The sequence below is a fragment of the Lagopus muta genome, chromosome 6 (genome assembly GCF_023343835.1).
Source record: "Lagopus muta isolate bLagMut1 chromosome 6, bLagMut1 primary, whole genome shotgun sequence".
Classification (NCBI taxonomy): Eukaryota; Metazoa; Chordata; class Aves; order Galliformes; family Phasianidae; genus Lagopus; species Lagopus muta.
Genome location: NC_064438.1, coordinates 2,701,419 through 2,729,339, shown reverse-complemented (window position 1 = coordinate 2,729,339; position 27,921 = coordinate 2,701,419). Strand labels below are relative to the sequence as shown.

At 41.0% G+C, this 27,921-nt stretch overlaps 1 protein-coding gene across 3 annotated transcripts; it reads right to left on the bottom strand.

Moving 5' to 3' along the window:
• Window positions 1-3,185: 3,185 nt before the first annotated feature.
• LIN7C (lin-7 homolog C, crumbs cell polarity complex component) lies at window positions 3,186-15,836 on the bottom strand. 3 transcript variants are annotated; one of them, XM_048948278.1, is made up of 5 exons: window positions 15,688-15,836; window positions 10,824-10,942; window positions 9,760-9,831; window positions 9,220-9,429; window positions 3,186-6,670 (listed from the first exon to the last, which is right to left on the bottom strand). In XM_048948278.1, the coding sequence occupies exons 1-5, from the start codon at window positions 15,722-15,724 to the stop codon at window positions 6,515-6,517; spliced, it is 594 nt and encodes a 197-aa protein (XP_048804235.1). In that variant the 5' UTR covers window positions 15,725-15,836; the 3' UTR covers window positions 3,186-6,514. The 3 variants fall into 3 exon arrangements, with proteins under 3 accessions (XP_048804235.1, XP_048804237.1, XP_048804236.1); XM_048948280.1 differs by lacking the exon at window positions 15,688-15,836 and adding an exon at window positions 15,497-15,681; XM_048948279.1 differs by lacking the exon at window positions 15,688-15,836 and adding an exon at window positions 14,966-15,453.
• Window positions 15,837-27,921: the final 12,085 nt, after the last annotated feature.

The following is a 27,921-nucleotide window of genomic DNA, read 5'->3' as shown; positions in this document are numbered from 1 at the left end:
TCCACGCAACATCCAAACCAAAACAAATGAAAGCAATTGTTTTTCCATCTGGAAAAGAACAGTTGAGCGCTTACCCTGTGCCAACTGTCTCACTCCACTGCCCGCACAGAATGGCTGCAGGAGCGGCAGATAATGGGTACATTTTATCCAACACCAGATGTCACCAAAAATTGCACTTTGGAATTATCACAGTTGAAAGCTCAGGTCTCAAATAACCCTCCGTTCCAACAAGCGTCCTCCAAAATGAAGCCCGAGGCCCATGGGCACATTCCAGTGACAGGACCACCTGGAGCTGAGCAGAATCCAGCGGTGGCACCAGTCAGAAATAAAACCCTTTGAAGCCCTTTATCAAACACACCCCAATTCAGTGCACTGCCATCACTGTTTCCTTCTGCCTTGTGATGTAAAGAAACTCAAATTTTGCTCTATAGTGTAAAGTTAATGCCAGAGTAGCTGCGCTTGCACAACAAACCAAACAGCTGGAAGTGTCACAGATCTGTTCTCCAAGTGAACACAGTCACTTTCCTGTCAGTTGTTCATGTTTCCTCTGCCAACCTGCAGCCCCTGCCAAGCAGAACTTATCCCACGGCTTGGCTCCAGCACGCACAGGTAGAACGTATGCTGCAGAACCAAACCCAGACAAGAAAGTCTCCAGACCTTCCTCCACCTTGGGAATCTTGGAAACATTTATCTGATGCACCCTCTACCCTTCTCTCTACTTAGAAAATAGAAAGGTATGTAAAAGCTGCAATTAATTCTTCAGGTTTTGAGATCATCACGAAGGCCAAATGAAGATCACAAGATGCTTCTGCCTGGTGCACACACAGCATTTGACACGCACCAACACCGATGCTTTCCAAAAGCTCTGGGCACACTTCAAATACACTTTTGGTGTAGAACAAGCGGACCGCTCACTGATGAACTGCTCTTTTAATTTAAATGATTTCCAATATTTCTTCTGACAATGCTCTTGTATTTACTGAAAGATACTGTGTTCCTACACAGTTGCCAAATAGTGTGACACAGCTAGTGCCAGCAGCAGTTCAGATACATTCTACACATGTACTTTGCTAAAGTGTAACCCCAATCTCTTAGTCACTCCACTTGGAGCAGGCTTGAGATCACATTAAAAAAAGCATGGCTACTCCAGGCTCTGATTCAACTAGATTACGGATATGAACCCACCAAAAAATAATGGATTTTAATACAAGTGAGAGGCACGCTCACTCTCGTGCCTCTTGGAGGTATTTAAAAAAATAAATAGTGCTTCAAAGTAAATCACAGAAAGCACAGGAGAAATCAGAAGAAAAAAAAGAGAGCTTATTTACTGTATTTTCACTTCAGCTTTCTTCAGCCACAAACCCTACAATTTCTTAGCAATAGACTGAGGCTCCCTGGAGCCAAACTATTTGCTCTGCATCTGTATACTGCAAAATACAATAGCGTCCTGAACTTCCAGATGCTATTGAAATACACCTGACACAATAAATCACCAAATTCTGCACTTTACTCACTGCCACTGGAAGCAGGTGAGAGCTGTGATGACTGCACTGCTGCTAGCCAGCCTGTCTCCATTGCAGATCAGACTTTGTTCAGACAGTGGCACTGTCACTGCACTGCTCCAGCAGAAAAGCAGAGCTGCGAGAAGAACCACGTGCAGGTGACTTTACTTACCCTTGGAAGCGCACAGGTCAAAGCCAGCGTTCAGGAAGATGATGTTTTATTGTTGGTGAGTTCCTTCCCCTCACCCTGCCACTTTGTTCCACAGATTTAGCCTCCAGAAACATGGAGTAACTCACCTTCTTTAAATCCTTAGGCAGACGATGGACAAAACTCCACCAACTTTCTGCAAATTGGGTAACTTACGTAACCATATTTGTCTCCTATGCTAACAACTTGCATTAACTAGTCAGGAAAGTGGAATACTATCAAAAACCATGGAAGAGGCTGAAGGAAATTAACCACTGAGGGAGCAAATGGTTGTTTAAACATCTTTTCTCAATGGGACATATCATTTGAATATAAGCCACAAGACCAAATATTAAAATATATCACTATTACTCCATTAATTAGAGACGTTCCTGACAGGAAAACAATTATCAATACATCAAGGTACAGAATTAAACAGACACAGGATTTGTTTGAAGCAAGTCCCACACGCCTTGCATAGTAACACAGCTCTTAAAGTAGATTCCAATAAAGATTTTACAAGATAAAGGATCACAGAAACTCGGTCTGCTCCACACCTTCGGCTTCTATGCAACTTCAAGCAGTTGGTCACACCTTTCCTTGCACCAGCACAATTCATTTGACACTAGACATCATCCTGTGTTCATGCAACAGAAATAAACTCAAAAAACTGAGTCATAATTGGTCTCTGCTAAGATACCAAATTGAATCTGCTCAGTACAGAGTCAAAAAAAAATATCAGTGAATGCCACCACAAGCAAGCATGCAGTTGAGGACAAAAAGGCGACTCAGTTTATGTTTGTACACAGCCACACTCGGATACTTTTCAGACTCAGCAACTTTTGGTTTTTCTCAGTTTTTCTCCAATACGAATGTATCGTTTTTAAAACCAAATTGAAAATGTGGTTGTATTTCCAGCTTTGTTACCCATCTTCTATGTACTTACATAAATGATTGTTGCACACTGTCAATTTGCAGTCTGGCTTACCTGTATTAAAAAGAAAAACCTTTTGCATTCCAAACTGAAGCATTTCTCCCACCTTTATCTCGGTTCATAACTTCAGGCACATTTTTCTTGAAGACCTCACAAGGTCTTTAAGCAAGGAATTAAGTTATTTAACATCTCATTACCAGAGATACTTGCTTCAAACAATTAAAAGATAATATCTGACTCGGAATAATATGCACCACGTAAGCTCATGCAGTTGAAACTAAGGAGGTCTCAAAAATGCAGGAGGCCCAAGATACTACGTATACTTTACAGCGTTCTAATTCTCATCTCTCCAACAATTCACAAAACGTAGGGCAGAAAAGGGAAGGTTCATAAGCAACCAGGAAAAACTAAAAAGCTGGATTTGAAGTTTTTCTTTGCATGCCCACACACGCACAGTTTACACTACGCCCCAGAGATCATAAACACCCAACTACAGCTGCATGAAAAAAGTACCAAATATGGAAACTCAGGAAAAAAAAAAAATACACAAAAACAATGCATGTGAAATTTAACTTTTATTTTTCTGTTGATAAAACCCAAAGATTCCTCACAGCAGCAATAGATGCAGATCTGCAGAAATGATATCTCTTCTTAAACCGTTTGCATACCCAAAGATATCAAGTGTGTAGGGACTGCATATTAACACAGTACAGGCACTGCTCAGTAGTAAAAGAAATTAAGCTTGTTGGTGAATCTGAATCCACCCTTTCCTTACTGTTACAGGTTTCCATAGTATTAAACATGACGGTTAATGAGTTTTCTGCTTTTTTTTTTTTTGTCATTATTGCCATTAAAAAGCTTTTTATCAAATGCTACAATTTATATGCCCAGGTACCCTTCCCCACATTTTGTAGTGGATGACAAGCTGTATCCAAATGCTACACTTCAGAACGATGCTATTGCATTCAGTAGCTCAAGCTACACTAAAGGAAGTTACCTCAGAGTAACAGAAACCACTGCTTTGTTCAGTAATGCCAAGGGATACAGGTTCTAAAAAACACATTTCTACCTCGTATCCATACCTTTAATATTTATATATATATATATATTTTTTTATATAGCTCTAAAACAAATATCTACTATCTTACACTTAAATTAAAACACATCCACGATCGCGCTACCTAGCCATTTTGGTCTCAGTATTTTCAACATTAGTTGTTCCATAAAAATATACAATTCGACAGCACGGTCCTATCAGCGACATGAGGCCTTTGGATAGAGGCCTATGACAGATAATAAACCATGCAATTCAGTGCTCAAGATCATCTAACTGTTAAATATTTATACTGCATTTTCAAACTATCATTATCTTTAAAATCCCAGCTTCTATTTGCAGGCTTACCATGCTTACAAACATGCAGAAAGGAAATACGTTTCTCACCGGCCTGTCATGATCACAATTTTTCCTTCTCCAGCAAATCAACTGAAAATGCACAAACTTCATGCTGTCATTTTTAGATCCTTAACCATTTACTCTCTTCCACATAGTTGATTATTTCACAACAGACTGTACTGCTCCATGTGAACAAACCAGGGAACAGTCAAATGGTCAGAAATGCGCTTTTCAGTTTAAGCCTCTAAGAATCAAACTGCTCATACTCAATTAGGATGCACTCATAGCTGCCATACAAATGAACAGACTCCAGTAGACAATCAAGTTAATTATAGATATATACCAACAAGTGAAGCTTTTAAAATCAAGTATGCAAGTACAGCATCAAACCTGGTAGTTCCAAGAAGCGTACCTCTGTCCAGATAAAGTTTTACAAAATGGCACACCAAAAGCATGCCACCATCAACCAGACTTGAGCAAAGACACACAGCACTTAAACCGCAGGCTTCTTGTTACTATCCCAGCACCATTCCATATAAACTTTTAGAGTGATGTTGATGCTACCGTTTCTACAACCGCGAGCTCTTAAATGGGAAGCAGTTCAGTGATAAATCCCAAACAAGTTCACCCCAGGGTTACTTGACATGTAAGCCTCAGAATGTTTTACTCTTACAGATGCAACCATACGTGATTTTGGTACTAACTACTCCAAGTCCTGCACAGTTACTCTGCATGTATGATTACAGTAAGACATACTAAAACCACAAGAGTTATGACCATTAAAATGAACTTTTTTTTAAAACAGCAGAAAGTCAGGGAAACGCCTGAAATTCTTTTGAAAGCATTAACATATCTTCAGTCTCTGCATATAAAAATACATATAGTCAACCCAGAACTGCAAACGCAGTTAGCCCCCTTAACTGCTTGAAAATCAGTACAAAACAATGTAAGTTACAGGAATGATTGCTGTGATAACTCACACTTATAAATCTGTAAAGTCGTTATACGAGAACACCAATTGTACATTATTTACAGGTGAGGTAATAAAATTTCCAGAGTAACAAATTATGATTTAGCAGAAGTGTAAAAATAACGTACTCACCAAAACTTTATAAAACCTGGTAATTGTTATCAGCCATGCAGTTGATCACGATTACTTTTTGTAGTTGCTTTATAACATGTTCTTAAGAAAAGTGCCAAAATACTGCTACATAAAAATCTTCCTTTGCAAAATAATTCAGCGAGAAAACTGAAGATGTTAAATGAAAAAGCAGAATAGGAAAGAAGTCATGTCAATTGTAGAAACAGGTCTTACTAAATGCACTTGAAAAACCTTTGAATTTATTTGCATGCTTAAAGGTCTAATACGAAAAAGATGCACACAGATGCAACATACACACTTTCTTTCGGGTACCCTAGCTGAGTTTGAAAGGATGCATTTTTTTTTAAACTGTGAAAAATGCAAAGAAATAGAAAAGAAAACTTTCAAAAGAAGGGTGAACTGCCAAAGGCTGCAACTGGTGGCAACAAGTCCTGCTGGCAGCAAATCTCTACTGACATAGTGCAGAGGTCAGCACTGGGCTCCACAGCGCTTAACAGATGCATTAATAACAGGGCAACAGGACAGACTACGCTCCCTCCATGCCATTCCAATGAACCTTGAGAGGCTGCAGAAATCAACTATCAGGAAGCTCAAAAAGTAAAAGGAAGTGCAAGTCTTACACCTGGAGAGGAACGATCTACACCAGCATGGCTGGTGGCTGACCAGCTGGAAAACAGCCTTGCAGCCAAAGATACCAAACTGACTATAAGTCACTAACGTATCACTGCAGCAAGAAAGGCCAACGGCCTGCTGGTCTGCAGCAAGTCAAGGGAAGTGATGTTTCTCTTCCACTCAACCTAATTCATGTTACCACCTCTGGGTTCCCCAGTGCAAGACAGGCACAGGCAGACAAGATCATGTCCAGAGGAGGGGCAGAAAGTTGATTTCAGTGATTGGAGCATCTGACAAACAAGGAGAGAGGCTGAGACAACTGAGACTGTCTAGCCTGGAGAAGGCTCAAGGGTGTTCTTAACAAGATGTGTAAATGCCCAATACGGAAGAATTAAAAGAAGAAAAGCAGACTCTTCTCAGCAGTCACCCAGAGACAGGACAAGAGGCAACAGCCGTAAACTATAATATAAGCTGCTCCATTTAAACAGAAAAACATATATCTTTTAGCAAGAGGGAGATCAAAACACTAGAACAGGCTGCCCAGCGACTCTGTGGAGCTTCCATCCTTGGAGATGGCTCAAGACCCAACTTGTCACAGCCCTAAACAACCTGCTCTGGCTGACCATCCTCTAAGCAGGGCTACGTAATCCCCAAGAGTCCTTTGCAACCTCACTTATTCTACAGTTCTATGAAAATGACAGTAACTTGTGTACCCCTGGCACTGCACTGACCAAACTACACAACGTGAAGGGCGTGTATCTTCTTGAAGTCATTGCGTTCAACATCAGTTTTGCTGCCTGCGTTTCGCCGATCTCATTTTTTCAAATCTTGACTCCATTTCTTCCAGGACCTTCGGTGTGTATCGTACAACCAATTTGACCTTGCCTTGGGCTGCCTTCAGTAGCTCTACTGCTTTTTCATGGTGTTCACCTTCGACGCTCTGCAAAGCGTAAGTCATTAAGGATCATATTAGTGAAAACACACACTGAAAACACACCTGTTCCATTTTTCTGTGTCTATACAGTCAACTAAAATATTCTAGTTTCAAAACTTCACAAGAACATCATCCAAGCTTGGGATTCATTCTCCAGCAAATCACTACAGAGTGATGATAAATACACCAATCAGTAGTAAGAAGAGTAGTGCAAAACTTCTGGTTATGCTTAAGTCCTTACATACATTTACATCAGATAAGTGAAGTAGGGAGAATAGGCAATTTTGAAATAACACTCAAAAATCAACAGCTTCAGCACACTTTGTCTTTTAGTCCGAGATGGCTTTTCTTCTATAATCATGCACTTTATTGTCATCCTCAATTTGCCTAATAAGCTACTTCAAATTATCTTGCACTTAGCTAAGGACAAGAGCTCACAGATAACTGCAAGATAGCATAGGATAACATCAAAAAGGCAGCTATGACAAAGCAAATCACTGTCTACTGGACACCTGCAACAGAACACGTAACAGGCAGTGTACTGTTTATCTTAGCACTCCATACGTGTCTTATCTTCAGTGCAAGGTACTCAAATTCACTTCCTGTAAACTCATTAAGAACCACCTAGCCCCATGCTCTCTCCCCCAACAAGTCAGAACAGATTAAAAAACAAATAACACTTCACTAAACTAACTCTCAGGATTTATTACTAGATTCATCTGATTATATTTCAGCAACAGTTCTCAGCAACTTCATCCAAATACACATTCCTAGATGGCACACGTTTTATCAACACAACTTATTTCTCCCAAACTCATCAAACACAGCAGTGGGACTACCCCAAGCCTACCTCCCACGGGTGCTATTAGAAGCTAGAAGGCAGGTGATGTACCTGTTGATTGGAGGGTTTCCCCATTACTACAAAGTTACTTACAGAAAGAAAGACAACAGTTAAAAAAAAAACAAACCCAAAGTTATTTCTCTTCCATCAGACTCAGACAACGCATACATTTGAATGTTTTCATGTTTGTTATTCAAGTGGATGTGGTGGTTGTTCCAATAAAAAACTACTGATTGTTTGTGAAGTCTTAGTGTCAACTGTGCCAAAGCATAGAAAATTCTTCACTACACTTAAAATCTCCCAGTGTGAAAAGAGTAAATAAAAAAACAACCCAAACCACCACCAGAAGTGCTTTAAGACACATCCACTGCCATCCTGGCAGCAGCAAATTACTTCTTAAGTATTAAGTAATCATAATTGCTAACAAGAATGTCCATCACATATCAAGATGACAGTAATTAATCTGCAAACATCAAAAGCTTCTTCCTCTGAGCCTGTTTTCTTGCAGTGTTTTATTCATTCACTGTATTTTTACAATAGCTACATATATTTATGTGTGTATGTGCACAGATGCAGCCGTTCTCAGCTGGGATTACTGTCAAATGATCAGAGTTTTGGGGTGTTGTTTCTGCTTTGTGAGGGTCTGTAGGTGAGGAAGCCTTCACATGAAAACAGCTGCTGCTTTATGGACAGCTGACCTGTCCCTTGATGCCTTCAAACACAGGAAGGCTAGGCCAAGGATAGCTGCACCACTAAGGACACCATTACTCTCACATCTCCCACGTAACAGTCAGGAGCCAAGCATGACAGAGCTCTTTGCTAGCATGCACCTCCCAGAGTACCAAGAACCAGCAAGTCTCGATTCCTTTCATATGCCAAAAAACCCACTCAGGCTAAGGAGCATAAAGGCTGAGTTCAACTCTCAGTATTAAAATAAAGCTGAGTTTGTAGATGTAATTATGAGAACATTCGCATTCTAAGCATATGATGGAAGCCTCTATAAATAAATCCAGAATTCTGAGAGATTAATATGCATTTGACAAGCAGCTCTTGGAAATCAAAGCCTGCCCATAGCCTCCTCTTTCCAGGCGTTCTGTTTTTCTTCTTGTATTGCAACTCAGCAGAAGAGGATACCTCTTAAAAATAAATAGCTACAATAGCACATCAGACATGTACTCCTTAAAATATAAATACTTGTTTTGAAGCTTATAGCACTTAAGTAAAGATAACATCACCCTGTTTTTCCATCTTACTACAGTTTCATCAAGCAGTAGTGCTCTTACTGGGATAACGATGTCAAAGAGCCCCTGCTCAGTCTACAACAATGCATCACAATTTACTACTTACCTTAAAAACTGCAGAAAACTAAGTTAAAATCTGCATCGTCAAACTTGATCAAACAGGAAGCCATAATGGCACTTTAATACTATTTCAGAACACAACACCTACCAGATTTATACAGCTTCTCAGAATCTGAAACATTGATATAAATAGTGCCATTTTCAGTGGAAAAATATAACCAAAGCATAATCCACCAACTGTCACTGCACAGAATTAGGTTCAGAAACCTAAAGAAGATGCTCTTGAGAGGACAAAAAGAAGCAATTTTGCTAGGATCAAAAGACACCCTGAAGCTGTGCCATGTATATTCTACGTATGCCCCCAAGTGGAGACAAGTAGCTACTGCTAAAGAAAGTGGAAAATCGATTCCTACCACTCCGTTCACAGAAAGAAGCTGGTCTCCACGTTTCAGGCCTCCGTGCCTATCAGCTATACCACCAGGGATGATTCGGGAGATGTAGATGGGAGAATTTTGTTCTTTGCCTCCCATGATGTTGAATCCAAGACCTTCTTCAGTTTTCGGCAGTTCAACCACTCTGGGATGCGAGTGACCTTCACTAGCAGCAAATGCAGCTACAGTGGCCTGTAGGAAATAAGATCTTCCTATTTACATGAATATAAACTCCTTAGCTTGACACAGTGAGCAGGCTGAAAAATTGTTTTTATCTCAAAGTGCTAAAATATTACGACAAATCAGATTAATTTCCTAGACAACATTAGTATAAGAAATTTAGAACTCAAAGAATAAAGCATAAATGGAAGAAGCTTAAAAATGTTTTGTTATACCTTTTAATGACCTCATATGCTTATCCGTTTGATCAAACATCTAGATGGTACACTTCTGAAGTTTAAACACCTTTTCTCTGCTACTAAAGTAACAAACTACTGCACTTTACTCAAGTTTGGCATTTACCTTGGCTGTCGCATTAGCTCTCACTTCTGGGCTACTGCTGATATCCACAGTTTCATATACATGTTCATACACCTTGAAAGACAAGACAACTTCAGCATGGCGAAAACTGTTATTTTCCTGCTTAGGTAACATAACAATCAGTTGCAACTTAAAATTGCATAAATGAAACAAACAAACACCTCTAACAAATGAATCCCTGATGTGTGGTGCCAAGTAAGAATTTACTGTACAATGAAGAAATAACTCTCAGCGTCTTTACTGCTCAGTCAAAAAGCACACATTCTAGGTCTCAACCCAAATCCTTTTCCATGGAAAACATGCAGACCCCACCATGACATCTGACAGCAGGTATGGGCGACTACCTTCTTTGATTCAAGCTGGGACTTTTCCATAAGGATGCAAGAAAAATTATGCAAGGGCGGCTCTCCAAAGCTCACCCAACAATCAAGCCCTCCCCTTAAAATCTGCATTTTCCTTCACCTGACACAACTGATCGAATATCTAAAGAAAAGAAAGGCTATTGCAAGCACAAAGGCCATAAGAATGCTAATGCTAAGTGGGTTACTGATAGCTAACCCAACAAACCAGTCCTTCATAGCGGACTTCCTGTCTACAAACAGACCTTGCAAATCATTGCAGGTGTTAGCAGTGGCAGCGCCATCACCTGCAATGATTTGAGAACACATTCAACCATCTCAAATCTCTGAAAGAGCATCTGGAATGAAGAGGAGGTGTGCAAAGCCATGATGCCAATCTGGCTTAAAAGAAGAGGCAATTCATACTTTGCCCATTCTTACCAGCCAACAGGATAACAAGGTACTAGTTTCCAGCAAGGCAAAACTCTCATCATAACCTCCAAGAGGCAATTTGTTTTTGAGCCACTATTTAATACAACACACCTGCACTACCCTAAATTGTTTTCTTCTCAACTTGTAAAAAATATGGAGCTTAACAGAAGACTTCAGTCAAATTCAGTTCTATGAAGAAAAAAAGTGCTGTCGCATTGAATGTTTTTTAAAAGTACCACTTTTAGTGCAAGCTAATTGTTTGCACAGTTAACTTACCTCCCTCACAGCATTACAGAATTCACTTTGAAGGACCCTCTGCAAAGCCTGCAGTTTCTGTGGTGGCACTTCTCCACTTCTCTGTAATTTTTCCAGCAACTCAATTGCTCTGCAGATATCTACAGAAAAAAAATAAAGCACTTGTAATAAGGAATGCCTGAAAAGACCCTACTGATGGTTTGTTGGCTTTTGTTTTATAAACTAAGTTAATGCAGTAGCCTGTGTGTGCTTGTGTACACCTTACAGTTTCATTTCTTCCACATCACCATGTATCAACAAAATGTTAGAATAAAGCACTTTATTTTCAAACTGTTTAGATCAATGACAGCAACGCAGCCCTCTAAATACCTAGAAGCACCACAACCACATCTGTATTTTAAGCAATTTCATTTTTCCTTGAAATCAGGCTGCAATATTTCTTTCATAATAAATACTAGCAACATTTTGTATGCATAAAACTTCACAACATAAGTAATGCATGGCTATCACATTTTTAAAGCCATCTATAGTATTGTCAAGCACGCTAACACTCCTTTTATATTCAGAAACTAGTTTACCAGAAATACACCCAACACTTTCCCTACAAATAAGGCCAACTCAGGCATGTAATTATATTAATTGGATGCCAAACAGCAGCTGGAATCATAAAACCTTGATTAAACCTCGTATCAGTTTGAAAATACTTTACTTCCTCCACCTGCAGTGTGCCTAATTCATCACAGCGCTAGGAAAAAGAGCCCAATCTCCTCAATCACCTCTATGGAGTGTTCTGTATCAGATCCCAAACCCAACATTGTTTCCCAGTTGTTTTTTTTTTTTTTACACTTCCTGGAAGATCACACCGTCACTGAAACCAAAATCTCATCTGAGGAACTTGATTTCAAGACCAGTACCAATCAAGATGGGCACCAAACATGACATCGAAGCTATGTGACCTTCTGCAGGCAGCTCTTCAAGAGCAGGAAGGATTAATATTCCTCACTTGCATTTCTAGAGAGACCATTCTTCTGAACCATGGAAGTCCTTGACCAGAAGTAGAATGGCCTCTCAAAAAAGCAGATAGACGTTATGGCCTTCATTATCACAAAGGCACAAAGAAGCAGAGATTAATCTATTACATTAACGAGGCACAGATCATTCCAGAAGATGATAAAGTCTGGAACATGACCGTGTCCTAAATGCATTACTTCCCTTTTTCCATAATTAACCTCAGGGAATCATCTCTCACGTGGAACATCTTCTGTGCTGCCACAGTGCCACTCAACAGACCAGCAACAGCCGCAAACTTCGAGACCATAAACGTATAAGAGAGAAGTTGTAGCAACAATGTCCAGCCTGTCATGCTCTGAAATTAAGGTGTGCTGACAGAAGGCAACCCACAGTTCATGCTGCTCGCTTCTGTGAGGTGTCAGTCAGGTATCTCACAGACACTGATGGCAGCTGGCAGCCAAGCAGAGATGGTATGATGGAACTTCTTGAACTGCTCATCCACCAGCACTGTGTTTGTACCGCACACTGGACATCAATCATTCACGGAACAGCACCCAAATACTGCAGCTGCCATCGCACACAACGCTTCAGATGAGAGCATTCTATAAGATAGCGCAGCTGTGATTGATGATTTTTCTATCTTAATTATGTAAATCCATAAATATTCTCAGTAAACCCTCTGTTCAGCATCAATAGTACAAACTCTCTTTAATCTCGTGAAGTCCGGCACTGAACAGCTTGAAGGAGAACAACAAACAAATGGAAGGAAGAAGCTGTTCACATCCTTTGGCAATAGCAGGAGTTCCAATCCTACAACACTCCATATATTCACAAAAAGTCTGCTAAGGATGTAAACTGCAACACAACTATCAAATACAGATGTTTGCAGACTGTTTCAGGCATATGAAGAGCACAATTCTACACAGCAGCTCTCACAACCCGTGCTCTACGAATCATGGTAAGCTGTAATGTGTATGAAGTCATCTAACAGTTTGATTAGAAGACTGTAAGAAATTCAAGCGACCAAAGTTTACTAATCAAAAGAGAAGCTGCAGTAACCAGCACTCAAGAACTCCACTCACCGATTTCTTTATAACCTCAATGTTTTCTCAATAAACTGCACATACGTCCTACCTGGGTCTCCTAAGAACTGAATTCTTTGACTGTGCAGCCTTTTATAGCCTAAGGTAAAATTGGCTAGCTTGGGAATCAGCTGTCTTTTAGAAAGCGCAGACCAAGAGCACAGAATCAGCTCGTCAAGAAGGTACTGAGAATACACACAGGTTGGACGTGAACAGGATTCCTGCTAGGTGAAACTAACACAGAATATGCATTTACTTATTTTTAGAACTGCTGACAGACCAAAGGACTGAACTATCGATGTGAAAACCCAAAGCAGTTCCTACAGCTGTTTGTGAAAAAGAAGATGGCTGATTATCCTGTTGACACTGCCTGCCTCCTCATGAGCTGTACTCAGAACGTCATCAGCTGAAAGCTGTCCTCCTCACAGAATTACCATTACAGTTTAGCCAACATACCAAAACCAGACACGAGTTCTGTTCCTATGACGTTCAAGGAAAAACATATAGATAAATCCAGAAGTAAGCAATTAAAGATAAATAGAAAAAAACCCTCATCATTAACCACCACATAACTGAAAATTTTTCTTTTAATCTTTACAGTGTTTTTATATCAGCTCTTCAAGTTTTTAATTCTGGGTGTTTTTTTTTTTTTTTTGTGTGTGTGTGTGTGATTGCAGGATAATAATTTGAAGTCTTGAAAGAAAAATGCATTTAAATGCACATTCCTCAGATAGCCTCGCAGTCATGTAGGCCTGCATTTGAACACCCTGGTGAATCCCCTCTGCCTATATAGACCCGAGTGGATAGAACTACCCCAGGCAACCCACAGGCTTGGGGAGAAGTGGCTGCAAAGCTGCCTGAGGGAAAGGGACCTTGGTGTACTGATGGTCAGCTAATATGAGCCAGCAGTGTGCCCAGGTGGCCAAGAAGGCCAATGGCACCCTTGCTTGTATCAGGAATGGGGTGGTGAGCAGGACCAGGGAAGTCATCCTGCTCCTGTACTCAGCACTGGTGAGGCCTCACCTCGAGTGCTGTGTTCAGTTTTGGGCACCTCAGTACAGAAAGGACATGGAGGTGCTGGAGCAGGTCCAACGTGGTGGAAAAAAAAAAATAATACAGCAACAGTGAGACGCCACCACTCCTTGGTTTGGTGTGTGAACAAAACACAAGAGAGAACAGCGTCCTCACAAACACTCCTGTGGAACCACTTCTGCTGCCTGCATTCAAATAGCCTCAGGTACCCATAGACTTCCTACACATCACCACCAAACAGTAATTTGTAAATGTTCAACACTGCTATATCCCTGTACTCCAGCAAATTTGGGTAGTAGTTTTGTGTGATGAAGCTTGGAAGAAGGAACAGACTGGGTGAATTTTTCAATTGCCCTGACGGTAAGCATATGGTAACCATTTTAAATCAGCACATTTTCTACACTAATCTCTCTTTTTATATGCTATATACCAACAACATTAGTGGCATTCATTTTTGAGCTGAAAATGATTCAATGTAAGGTTACTTACAGTCAACCCCATGCAATTACCCAGCAGTTGTTTAAATCTGTAAATAAAGCTCTTCCTTTTGTAGGCCCACTACACTGTGCTTTTACTTAAAAATGAAAAAAAAAAAAAAAAAAAAAGCATTAAGACTAACAGCTCTTTTGTTCCACTGATCCCAAAGTAACTCCACACATTTGTTTGTTTTCACAGCAAGAGCATAATGGAAGGGTAATGAGGTGGAGGAAGATGCAGCCTGAGGTTTAACTCTACAGCCCAAGCAAAAGCAACTAATCAACTGCCAAAGCAGCTGCCCTAATTAAAAAGCTCTGGAGCTGGGTGGGTTGATGAGCTGCCGAGTGGGAAGCAAAGTTCTTACATAAGTCCCTGCTTACAGCCCTTCTCTCACACATCACAAGTGATTTGCTTGCAGAGCAGGAAGGAGGGCTGGGCACAAACAGCTGAGTTCTGTGATAGGCAGCACTTGATGTAGATATGATTACAAATCTACAAGGCACTCTGAGAAGCGGACCCAGAGGGGACGGCAATGAGAAAACACTCAGCTCATGCAATTACCTGCACTCCGCATAATCGCCATCCTTCTCAAACACACTCTAGGCGGTTTACCACCGTTTCCTAAAAGTGCTCGACAAAAGACAGCACAGATAAAAGACACTATAGAAAAAGTACACAACTAGGCTTTGTGCCTTATCCGTCTCTCTAGTGGCTGTAGTTACGTGCCACACCCCGCTAACGACACAAACGAGGCTGTGAGAGCACAATGGAGCCAGTTAGAACTCAAACAAGTACAGAGAGGCTCCTGCACAAGTCCTTCGTTGATTATAAAACAGAACCGGGACCGACTGCTAAGACACCGTCTAACACACTCAACTCAAAGCCACGAATTTAACAGTCCTGACAGGAACAAGGAGCTGGCACCAGGGGCGAGCGCGTCCATGGAAACCGACTGGAACCCGAGAAAAATGTCTCCAGCTGCGCGATTGAAAAATAAAGTAAAATAAAATAAAATAAAACCCACAAAGAAGCAGACCTAGCTAACGCACGGGGCGAAAAGAAAAAAAAAAAAAAAACAGAGGCAAAGTTCACCAAGCATCTGCTGCACGGCGCTGCCCACCCCGCAAGGAGGAAGAGCTCCCTCTGCCCGCCGCCGGCTCGGGCCCACGGGCTGGAGTCCGGCCCTGGGACCGGGGCAGCGGCAGAAGCAGCCGAAATCAGAGAGCAGCTAAAATCCGCGGAGAAAAGGGAAACGCGAAGGCCACGGCAGAATTCGTACTCGCCTCGTTCCAGACGCACCGGTTCACCCAGCGCCGCCATCTTATCTTCGCCGCGGCCTCGCCGGAAGTGACGCACCCCAGCCGGAAGGAGGAGCGATGCGCGGCCCCGCCGTTGCTTTAGCGCCGCCTGCCACGTCCTGTGAGCGGAAGCGTGCCGCGGGCGGGCCGAGCCGGTGTGGGATAAATAAAGCAGTCTTGACTGAAATAGCTAATGTTTGTCGTGCTTCCTCGCTCAACCACTCCTACTCCCCGTTAACACACAAGAAGTGCCGCCTACGGAGCGCGTATCTGTTCATGCGCCACGAGTGCCCCTGGAGACAGAACGATGCATAAATCCATCTCTGCCCGTGGGAAATGTGTAGCGTGTGGTTTGCGTGTCTGTTTGGCGCCGGGCTTGTCTACGTGCGGGGCTAACACTGCATGGAACGGCGGTGTTACATTGGAGATGAGTGACGTACTCAGGCTTTTTCTGGAAGAGAGTAGGAGACCACTTCAGCACGTTTATTTATACACTAATTTATTCTACGGGCTTAGCTCGGCCCATTTGGCTTTGATTTAGTCTGTGCCTGGTGCTTGCAGCTCTGAAAGAGAAGGGTTCTCGACAGGCCTCCAAATGTCAGCTAATGTGATGGTGATGTACTCCCTCCCCTCTGCAATCCGTTTTAATGCCAGCTCCTCTCAGTTTGAAGGATGTCGTGTGTGCATATCAATGGAAAGGTCACACGAATGGAATTCTGCAGGTGAACAAAATTAAATTCTCACAGGCTTGTTTCCTGCAAGAAAAAGTGTTTGAGCAGCTGGGAGTGCAGAATGTTTCTGGAATAAAACCCAGATGTTTCTGTCACACTGGAGCAGGAACGGCCATTCTGTTACCAGTGACTGAAATTGTAAATAGCCTGCCCTGACTTCAGACAGATGGGACTGTTGGAAAAAAAAACAACAAAACAGTTTTAGTATTAGGCAATATGTCAAAAATATAGCCTTGGTAGGGACACAGGTTTGAACTTATCTTTAGTGTAATCTTACCTTGACTTCTGTCCAGATGTTCAGAAATTGGAGCACTTGCTTTAACTTTCCTCTAGAACTAATCAGCTGGACAAAGTCATTCAGACCTCTCCATTTAAAATATGACATTATGAGTCTAAGAAAATCAGAAAAACAGATTTTGTGTAGTGCTTCCACTGTCTGCTTCATAACACTGTCACACTTAAACCTTAGTGCTCCAGGAATATGATCTGATTTATCCTTGTCTGCCCCAGTGAGGCATCTTGAATGCTTTGTTCATTTGTGGGCTCCTCAGTTCAAGAAAGACAGGGAACACTGGAGAGGATGGAATTTTCTCTGATTATCTTTTATTCCAGAAAACTTGATCTTTTTTACATCGTGAATTCTGTTTTTAGCAGGAAAAATAGCAGCGTTATAATCTTGCAAAAGAATTGGGTCAAATCACGCTCTTATTCTTTTTGCTGTTTTCTATCTCTTAACACCTATGGTACTCAACCAACTGAAAAATATCAGAGAAACAGTATAAATTTGACATTTGATCATTCTTTCTGATGAAAAAAAGCTACAAGTTGACATGTGCACCTTTTCTTTGTCTTCAGGAGAAACCAAAAATGACAGGAATGGAATTGCAATGCAGGACCACAGAGAAGAGAAGGAAAACTAAAGCTACAGATGATATGGAAAAAGGATGCATACCCACTTAATTTTTCCTTTCTGAAGTAGCACTGTTAATATAGTGCTGTATTTTTGCAGTGAGGTCTAAGTTACAAAGCTAGACATTTCTATGATGGAGATATTTTAGTGCATTTTTGTCTTTGAAAATAGAAAAGTGTATTTGAATCAAAGAATCAGCTGCTGTGCGAGTCGAAAATATATTTGTTATCTCCCGTCCCCACCCTCCCAAAAAGGAGAGAACTTCTGTAGCAAGTCATGGTTTTCTCAAGACAGATTAAAAGCATTGGTGGATGTTGACAGATTCCATATGAACAAGATAATCAGTTTGTGCCGTCATAGTCAGGAAATCCTTATTTTGTTAAGTGTCTGGAACAAAAACAGGTCGCAGAAGTGGAGTGTACACCTCCCAAATGACTCAGTGCACAGTGGTGGCTGAGGAGCATGGAAAATCTAACCACTAAACTTCAATTGGTGTATTTTGCTAAATATCATGAAATGATTAATTTAGACCCCACTGTCTGCATTGCTCAAGCTTGTGAAATCTTGTATCAGAGTTACTTTACTTCTGTCTTCATTGATGAATTAGCCTAGGTGTTAGCAGCTGCACTTTAATGCCACATGAAAGATGGTGCTGTACTCCATACTATGTGTCAGTAGAACCTCTGGGAGCAAGCACTTCCTGCCAGTCTTTTATGTACACAGTGACACCAGTGTTGAAGGGTTATCAATAATCAAGTGATATAGCTTAAGTCCTCACTGAAAGCAGTTGCATTAGCAGTCCAAGAGAAAATGGAAATCAATCTCCAGCATGAGCTAACTTGGAATGAACGTACAGTTTATTTCAGTTCAGAGGTTTTAGTGTATAAAAAGTTAATCCGTAAGAAAATAAGAAGATGAGCTTTCTTTATAAGTTAGTAAGGTCTCAGTATTTTTATGAGATTGTATCCAACAGCCAGCCCATCTGTTCTAGACATTCCAAACTGAACATTCTAGACAAACATTCTAGACAAGCCCAAATTGAAAGGTTTGGGTTGGTTTGGTTTGTACTTACATAGCTACCTAACTAATTGCTGTAGGAAGTATATATATCCAGCTGCCTCTAAGGGGGAAATGTTAATCATGTAATATAGTAAAGTGGAGTGAAACAAAAAATGGCTAGAATCCTGCATCACAATGCAGGATGCACTTTAAAAATTGCTGAAGAAACTCTGTCATCCACGAGGAACAACGTCTGCCCTGGAAACCAGAGAGGTGGAATTAACCATGACTTCTATTTATGATTCAGGGCAGTGAAGAGAGTGCAAATTCAATTGTCATGTTTTTAAGACATCCTTTTGCCTCAGGACTGCCATGTTCAAGCAACTTTATTGCTTTAATACCACAGAATTTAATCACTTTACAACTTTGGCAGTTGCATTAGTATTTGCAATTTGAGTTTGATTCATTGGCTGGTCCAGAGTGAGATTCATCGTTTGCCACACACTGGGATCGATTGCTGTTTTCCCTGTCAAAAATTCAGGTTCTTATCCATATTGAAGAACCTGGTACCTTTTCAGTCATGCACATACTTGCAATTTTTTCTGTCTTTGTGTGACAGAAGAGATTTTTCCTTTGTTACTTATTGCAGACAATGCATTTTGATTATTATCTCACGCATCGGTTGAATAACACTTAGAAAGAGTCCAGCTTTTTTGCTAAGTGCTGCCTAACCTTCATGCCAATTATTTTTTCCGCATAAAGCTTGACTACGTGAGTTGTCTCAGAATTCTTCTGGTCACTCCTGACAAATGTAGGAGAAAAAAACAGACGTATGGGAAAGTTCTGCCTGTTATTTTGCATTTATGGAAAAATGGAAATTATCATCCTCCTCTCCCCTCCTGGCCTTTTCTGTAGATGAAAACGCTTTTTACTGACAATAATGCTGACAAAGGAGAAAGAGTCAAACTGGGAATTTAATAGCATGTCTAAATGCTGATTAAAATTAATACTCCAAAATAATTAAATACACCTGTTTTTGCGTTGTTTTGTTTTCCCCTGGTCTTGTAATTGTTCCTTTCACTGAAATTTAAAATGCATTACAAAATAAATTACAAAAGGCTCCACACAGGTAGAGAAGGCTCATCTTGTTGTAAACTCACATTGCATGGAACCCCTTCACCACTACTTTTTAAGGACAGCAGGCTTGTGTCTACCTATGTCAGACAAACAACAAATATAGTCTTTTTTTTTTTTTTCTTCCCATTTTTCCTTTTCTTTAAAATCATAGAATGGCTTGGGTTGGAAGGGACCTTAAAGATTGTCTAAGTCCAACTTCCTGCCATGGGCATGGTTGCCAACCACTAGATCAGGCTGCCCAGGGTCCCATCCAGCCTTGAACACCTCTAGGGATCCATAGCCTCTTTGGGCAGCTTGTGCCAGTGCCTCATACTCTCTGAGTAATGAATTTATTCCTAACATCTAACATAAATCTTCCCTCTTTTAGCTTAAATCCTCTTGTCCTATCATTATCAGACCATGTGAAAAATGAGTCCCTCTCCTGCTTGTAAGCAACCTTCAAGTTCTGGGAGGTTGCAGTGAGGTCTCCCTTGAGCCTTAGAATCATAGAAACACCAAGGTTGTTGAACTTCATTTGACTGGCCTCAGCCCAGCTATCCAGCCTGTCCAGATGGCTCTGTAAGCCTTCCTACCCCTAGGCAGATCGTCACTTCTTCCCAGCTTGGTGTCATCTGCAAACTTACTGAGGGTGCCCTCAACACTCTCATGATCAATGATGATACTGAGAGGACAGGACCCGATACTGACCCTTGGAGGACACCACTTGTGACCTGTCCCCAGGTCTGCATTTAACTCCATCCACCACCGCTCTCTGGGCCCAACCATCCAGTCAGTTCTTTGCCCAGCAAAGAGTGTGCCTGTCCAAGCCACAGGCTGCCAGCTTCTGCAGGGGGACACTGTGGGGACAGAGTTGAAGGCTTTACTGAAGTCTAGGTAGACTACATCAACAGCCTCTCCCTCATCATCAGATGGGTCACTTGATCATAGAAAGAGATCAGGTTGGTTAAGCAGGACCTGCCTTTCATGACCTGATTAGCCTTGATCCCTCAGTCCTGCACATGCCGTGTGATCTCCCTCAAGATGATCTTCTTCATAACCTTACGTGGCACCAACGTCAGGCTGACAGGCCTGTAGTTCCCTGGATTACTACTACTATTCTTGTAGATGGGAGTCACATTAGCAAGCTTCCAATCGTGGGACCTTTCCAGTTGACCAGGAGCGCTGATAGATGATGGAAAGTGGCTTGGCCGTCACCTCTGCCATCTCCATCAGCACCATTCTCCTCTACAAACTGAACAAGCCCAATTCCCTCAATCTTTCTTAATAGGAGAGGTGCTCCAGCTCTTTGAGCCCTCTGTTGTTTGATACAAAACAAAATGTTCCTTTCAAACACTTATATGACAGAATTTAGCAGTTCTACGCAAGTGGTAATGGTATAATCATTAAGCTAGCAGAATGCTGACCTACAATTGCATTTTCCTTGGTGCACAACTGAAGTCATTCAGAGAATGAAATTGTGCTAATCAGGGAATTTCAGAAGAAACACTTTGAATGGGATGGGGATGTTTTTGAGGAGAAGTTGTGCTATTCTGTGCAGTCCTAGAGTTAAGATCGTGTTAGCAACACTTACCTGCCTCTCAAGTGCTTCGCTCAATGTCCTTTTAAAGTATTGTGCAAGAAAAAAGGATGTGCAAACAGATGGTGACAGAAAAATCTCATTTTACTTTATAAAAAGTTATTTAAGCCTTTAAAGGTTTGAGTGTACTTTAAAAAAAGACCAGAACTAAAACTACCCAAAATAGCTTTGTCAGAATAGCTTTTTGATACAAGAAAATAAACACGCTGAGGCTCCTTCTGCTTTCATCACTGTCAGAAATGTGTGCTTCCGCCCGTGGGAGGGTGGGCAAAAGGAGAAGCTCTGCCTCTGCAGCGTGCTCCTCTTCTCACTGTAACTTGGCAGGCGTTCTGAGTAGGAAAGGGGAGAAAGCTGAAAATTCACTGTGTGTCCTGCACGCATACAGGCAGGAATTAACAGTGCATTCCAAGAATCAGCTTTTATTGAATATATGTAAGGGAGTAGTTCATAGTTTCCCCCTAAAACGTAATAAAAATGTCTGCAAAGACTTTAATAAAGAGACTTAAGGAAAACTTTCCAGATCCCAATTACCATGAAAAATAATAAAATTATACTTGCAAAGGAATCATAGCAAAATATTTTTACTATGTATTAGACAGTCGCTGGTAATATGTAATTATTCCATGTTTTGTAAAACAGAACAGACTCTAAGTTGGCCAGACTTACAGTATTTTTTTTTCCCTACAGAATGTATGAAAGATTTTCTTCTTTACAGAAAAAAAAGCAAGATCCAAAGCTCGTAAGAGTTGTATGAACTCTTGCATTGTAGGTCTTCATCGGGCAATACAAAGTTTGCTATTTCCCATCTATCCTGAGCAGATGAACTGTTATCATCAGCACGGGTCACAGCACCAAATTGGCATCTGTGCAGGTCAGGCCCTTCTAAGTGTTTGGGCTGGAATGTAATTTCACCTTTTGTCTCTTTCCCTGCGTTGTGCTTCTGTGCTGAGTCTCTCAGTGACTCCAGTGTTCCCTGGCTCGTCCTGTTCCTGTGCAGGATTTCTGTTAGCTCAGCCATCTTGGAGGAAATCTCAGTGGGACCTGGAAAACACTGGTTTGACTGCTAAGATCTGAAGTTGTTCTGTTACGTCCAGTATAGTACAAACTTGTATGCATCTGCTGAAGTCATTAAATGCTTTTGACCAAACATGTTTTGTAAGTACTGTTTTCACAAGTCTGATTGTGACAAAGCAAGCAGCCAACAATGCTAAACTGAAATCACTGTCCAACTGCTCATGCTTACAGAAATGCATCTAGCATTTGAGGCCCCCAGCAGATTCTCTAGCTCCTTCTGTACAGAAAGGACTGCGTGTTCCAAGATGTTGACTGTGTTTTCAGTAACATCACTGAATGGAAATGATCTCTGAGAACCGTTCTAACCCTCACCACATCACTGCACTTTTAAACTCAGGAAAGCAAACATCTCGAGCACATATGTAAAACTTCCTTTCAAAATATTTGAATGTTAAAGCATTACAATTATCTTCCTTTAGACTTGTATGGGACCAGATGACTTGCAGATGCAGCTCTGTGCAACCCTATTTTCTGCAGGCTTCTAGCTCAGTGCTACCCATTGCTACAGTAGCAGTGTCAGCAGTGTTTGGTTCCTTTGATTCCAGGAGTTTTGTTGTTAATTGCAATTGTAGCAGGACCGGATCGACCTGACCAGGCGGCAGGACAGCATGATGCCTCTTCACGTACGCAGCATCATTTGTACCCTTACTATATTTTCTCCATGTCAGTAAAGTATCTGGGAGGTTATTTTCTCTATGCTGAAGAATATGTGGTTGGAAATGTTGTGCTACATCGAGGAGACAGAGGGAGGGACCTGGGTGGAGGTGGAGACACCATAACAGGAGGTGTTCAAGAAACATGGAGATGGCACTTGGGGCATGGTTAGTGGGCATGGTGGGGGTGGGTTGGGGTTGGACCTGGTGATCTTGAAGGTCTTTTCCGACCTTAAAGACTGTGCTTCTATGATATATATTGATCATGTCCCAAAACAGAGTCTTTAGCTGGTCTTTCTACCCCCCATCGATGGTGCCAGCCTGACAGTGCTATGGGCAGATATTTTAACATAACAAAATCCATATAGCTTGTTATCTTTAAGAAGGAAGTGAATTTGACAAATATTAACTAGACTGTGTTTGTAGTATCAAACTGGTACAGCCTGTACAGATGTAATACAATCTCCTCCCATACACTTTTATCATGTTACTCTGGTTTCTAATCTTGCAAATGTTCTCAAGAGGAATTACTCACATGCATAAAATAACCTCATATTCTTTAATGTTTGCAGGCTTGGGCCCCAACTTACAACGTAACTTGTATTGAAACTGTTTCTTAGAATAAAAGCCTGCTAATTATTGCAGATTCTTCATTTAGAATCGCATTCTCAAGGGAGAAGCATCTTATTTGTCTTATTCTATCTTTCCCTGTTTCCTTCTATCTGCTCTGTAGTTACACGTATGGGTAGAGCATTATGCACGTGGGAAAATATTTTGTGATTTGGTAATAAAAGCGCTCTCCATGCTCAAGAAATAAAACATTACAACTGATTTGACATTTCATTATTATTGTTATTATTGTTATTATTATGGCTGAAAAGCAGAAGAAGCAATGCAGTTTGCACTGATTTGTCAAGCTGTATTTCAGCGTGAAGTACAGAATGAAATCTGAAACATTTATTTGCTTGTGTGAGTGTATTTTATTAACAAGGGGTTTTAGCTTTCTTCAAGTGCACTTGCTTGTGTTCTACATTTCAACCCAAAGACTGAAATTAAATATGTGTAGGAAGCCAATAAAAGGGGTTTATGAGTGCATTTGACTTGCTACTTATTTTCAGCCTACGAGAAAGTGAATTTCCATGGCAGCTTGTAAATTCGTGAAATGTAGAGCTTCAGGTAAAACCAAAAGCAAATAAATGACAGAGGAAGCAAGGTGAATGTCAGTGGTTTATGGGCTGGTTTGGCCCGGTCCTGTGACTAGCAGGACAGAGGGAGCCATGGATCCATGCCCTGGAAAAAGGGGAAAAGGGGAAAAGGGTAGAGAGATGGGCTTAACAAAACAGCGGCAACGATCTGAGGAGAAACAAACTAATTTACTAAATAAGATGTCAGAATGCAAGATAACACATTATAATACAATATAATTGGAACTGAAACTAATAAATCAAATTAAATGAGTGTCCGAAAGCTGAAGGGCTTACTCTAATGCTGTGTCAGATGATCGAAAAGGGCCATCAGGTGGCCTACAAAGGCCTTTTGTCTTTTCCCTCAGAGCAGAACTGATAACAGAACAGCACACAGTCCTCTGGAGGATGTAGTAGTTCTTCTGGGACAGGTACCCAGACCTGGAGAATTAACTCTTTGACTCCCAGCGCACTACATGGTGTTATGATGTGGAATACTGATAACCAAACATCATAAAACCATGACAGTCATGATGCAAGACAGTAAGACTTGGTGACTCAGGCACTTCTGAAGTATGTTCATGTTTTTCTGCACCTTTGAACTTCAATACTTTCACCAGAATGGTAACTTTTTACAGGCTGGGACTGTGTTCCCTAAGTCCTGTTTGTTCTGTGTTTTCAGTGATGCTTGTCCCATGGGTTTTAGCCTTGCAATTCAGTGAAAATATTTCTGTATGACACTGACCTTTTAAGGTACACCTACGTGAAGAGTTTCTGCATTAACAAGCTGCCAAATCAAATTCTAATGCCAGAAGTTGAGGCTTGAGTTTCTCTAACAGCAAGGAAACTAGATTCCTCCTGCCTTAGGAGAAAAAGAAAACAACCCAACCCAACCTCTGCTGTCCCTTGACCTGTCAAACATTAAAACCGGTGATTTGTAACAGATGGGAAGAAAGACTGCTTGGATGATTAGGGGAGGGGAGAGCCTGTCTTACAAGGAGTTGGCAGAAGATATTTACCTTCTTTGAATAATACATGCTGGGTTTTGATGGAGAGCAACCTTCCTATGACAACGATTAGATATAATTTAGACAGCAGTAAAATTAGGAATTAGGAACAAGCTCTCTGCTGTTAACAAAATCCGATTCTGAAGCTTTGCATATGAAACAAAGAAAAAAAAATCCACCTCAAAACCACTCAGAAACATTTCTTTAGAAGGAAGACTAGCTCATTTCTGAAGGAAGTTCTGACTTTGCTTCTAAAATAGCAAGTGGTGGGATTACCTGCTCCAGAGCATCCAAGAGATTGATCCTCAGGACTGCTATCTGCATTTTAACTCTACTTTTTATGACATCAGAGCTTTTCACGCTGCCACAACTTTCAGTGACCTTGGAAGATAGGAGTATATTGAAATTAATACAATTTTTTTCTTTTTTATTCTTCAGAAAGACCTGTGTGGACTTTCAAACTTGTCATGTTGTCTGTTTTTGGCTTGCAAAGACAGAAATTAAACTGTATGAAAAGTCTAGAAAATCTCTGTACGCTGAGTAAACACACTTAAAAGTCAGGAGAGAAATCATAGCAAAATGCTTTCGTTTAAAACATAGCAGAAAAGAAAAATGCAATCAAATCGGGAGATGATCTGACCTGGAACTTTGAATGGATCTGGAGCTCAAAGACATCCCATCCCTAGGATTACCTTGGCAAACACACTGAATGAACTTGTACATATAAAAGCCTTGATGAGATCCAGGCTCTATCCCTCTTCCTCAGGTGCCATGAGTATCATGATGACAAATCTAGGGACCCAAAGTCACAATAAAAAAAAATAAAGAAGAGAGAACAAAACCATCTCTATTAGCTATGCAGGGAGGGCTGTGAGTAACCTTCATTGTTGTGCTCCCAGTAATTTGCAGTGATTCAGGAGTCCAGCCAGCTCCTGTCCTCTGCAATGCAAACACACTGCCTCTCCTCCACACCCTGCTGCCAGAAATAAAATGGGATTCTGTACTCTGCTGCACGAGAAAACTAAAATTATAACACTGAATTTGAAGGGGGGGGGGCAGTTAGGTTTGCTCAATTGCCCCTGCTTTCCCCCACAGCTGAGAGAACTGCCTTGATAAAGCTAATGCATGCTATTAAAGGGCAGCATCAATTTTAGAGTACCAGTCTATTTTATATGGCAGTGTTCAGCCTGACACACTGTCTATGTAAACTCATTCAGTTTCCCTTGCTTTATAATGCAACCTACTCACTGAGGTTGACCTGGCCAATGAACTGTCTTGCCAAATTAGCAGCAATTATTTGCTGATATTTCCTCCATTTTCTCGACAGGAATCACATAAAGGCAAAAGCTTGCTTTATGCTTGCCTTAGAACTGATGCAGAGCAGAACCATGGGAAGTCTCAGCCCATGCTATCACCCACAAGACCAGCAGTGCTATGTGGAGTTCCATAACCACCTTTTATTCAGGGTTACATAAGATCTTTCAAATGCCAAGGAGAGGGATTAAAAGGTTGTGTGGGGCTTAAGTGTGAAGAATGTTCTGGGTGAAAGGGAAAAAGCAGTAAATCCAGAACCTGCCTATCATTCCAGCAAGAGCCTGGTGCACTTAGAAGTGAATGCACACGACAAGGCTCTGTCAGAAAAACTGGAATTTAATGTTAGACCCCCAAAGACACTTTGTTTTTTTGTTTGTTTGTTTGTTTGTCTTCCTGTAGTTTTTTCCCCTTTAAATGCTTGCTTCAGTTTCAGTGCAGGCTGAGGCCAACTATGAGAATTTCAAGATTTTTTGTTTGTTTGTTTTTGGGTGTGTGTGTGTGAGAGAGAGAAAATAACTAACTGGGATAGAGTAACTTGCACTCTCTGGCTCAATTAATATTGATGCATCCATGCAAAATTAAACAGTTCCATTCAAAGAAAGAAGTAAATGTACCACCAGTTACATAAATCATATGAATATCTATAGCCCCCAACCAGTTCCAGTTCCAAATTAGGATCCTAAGCGGCCTATTTCCAGGTGCATAACGTAAGCAGCAGGATATTGCTTGGTCTCGAACGGCTTGATCATTTTCCTTCTTTCTCATACCTCCTTTTGACTGGAAATTGTCACTTGAGCCTAGCAGCTTAGTGGTAAAGACTTTTCTACGATGTCTACTTCAAATACAGTCAATAAAGCATTAATTTATTTTTCATTTACATGGAAAGGTTAATCAACTATTTATATTTAGCCCCCAAAATCATGCCTACCACAGTGTTCTCTGAACTATTTCTCTTTTAAAGGAAAAATAAAGTCAGTGTGTTTGAGTGGGCAAGCCAAGGGGCAAGGTCCAAAACCCAAGCAGCAATCCAGAAGCAGGGAACAAGTCAACGGGACAGCTGACTAACTGATTTTCAGCACTGTTCCTGGTGTTTTCCCCCGTGTAAGAGTGACAGTTCACACACATAACACTCTTGATAATGAATTTCTCACAATAGGCTTTTTATCCCCCAGGGCTCCCCTTGGAGTAACAACAGCAACAGCTAAGCCACGATGCAGCAGATTTTGTGTACAAAACCAATACTAAATGCGAGTGTATTCGTAGAATCATAGAATGGCTTGGGTTGGAAGGGACCTCAAGGATCATCAAGTTCCAACTCCCCTACCACAGGCAAGGCCACCAACTTTCATATCTAATACTAGACCAGATTCAGAGAAGGCAGCTTCAAGTTTTGCTCATGGATGTAAAAAGTTCTGTGTCATCTGAGGAGATCACCGATGCTGAAAGTGGTGTTCCTGCCATTGGAAAAATGGCACTTGGCTTATCAAACAGAAAAGATATAGCAGTTTGCAAACTTAACATTTAACATTAACATTTGGAAGTCCTTTCATGACAGCAGGCTCTCTTTCTCTCTTTCTTTCTTTCTTCCTTTCTTTCTAGGATTTGACCAGCAAGCAAAACAAAATTCAAGTCTC

Coding starts and splice junctions, on each gene's coding strand:
- LIN7C (XM_048948278.1), bottom strand. CDS start 15,724: ATGGCGGCGCTGGGTGAACCGGTGCGTCTGGAACGAG. Junction 9,832..10,823: donor TCTGTAATGCTGTGAGGGAG/GTAAGTTAACTG, acceptor TTGTCTTTCAAG/GTGTATGAACATGTATATGA. Junction 6,671..9,219: donor TTCTTTCTGTGAACGGAGTG/GTAGGAATCGAT, acceptor TACGCTTTGCAG/AGCGTCGAAGGTGAACACCA.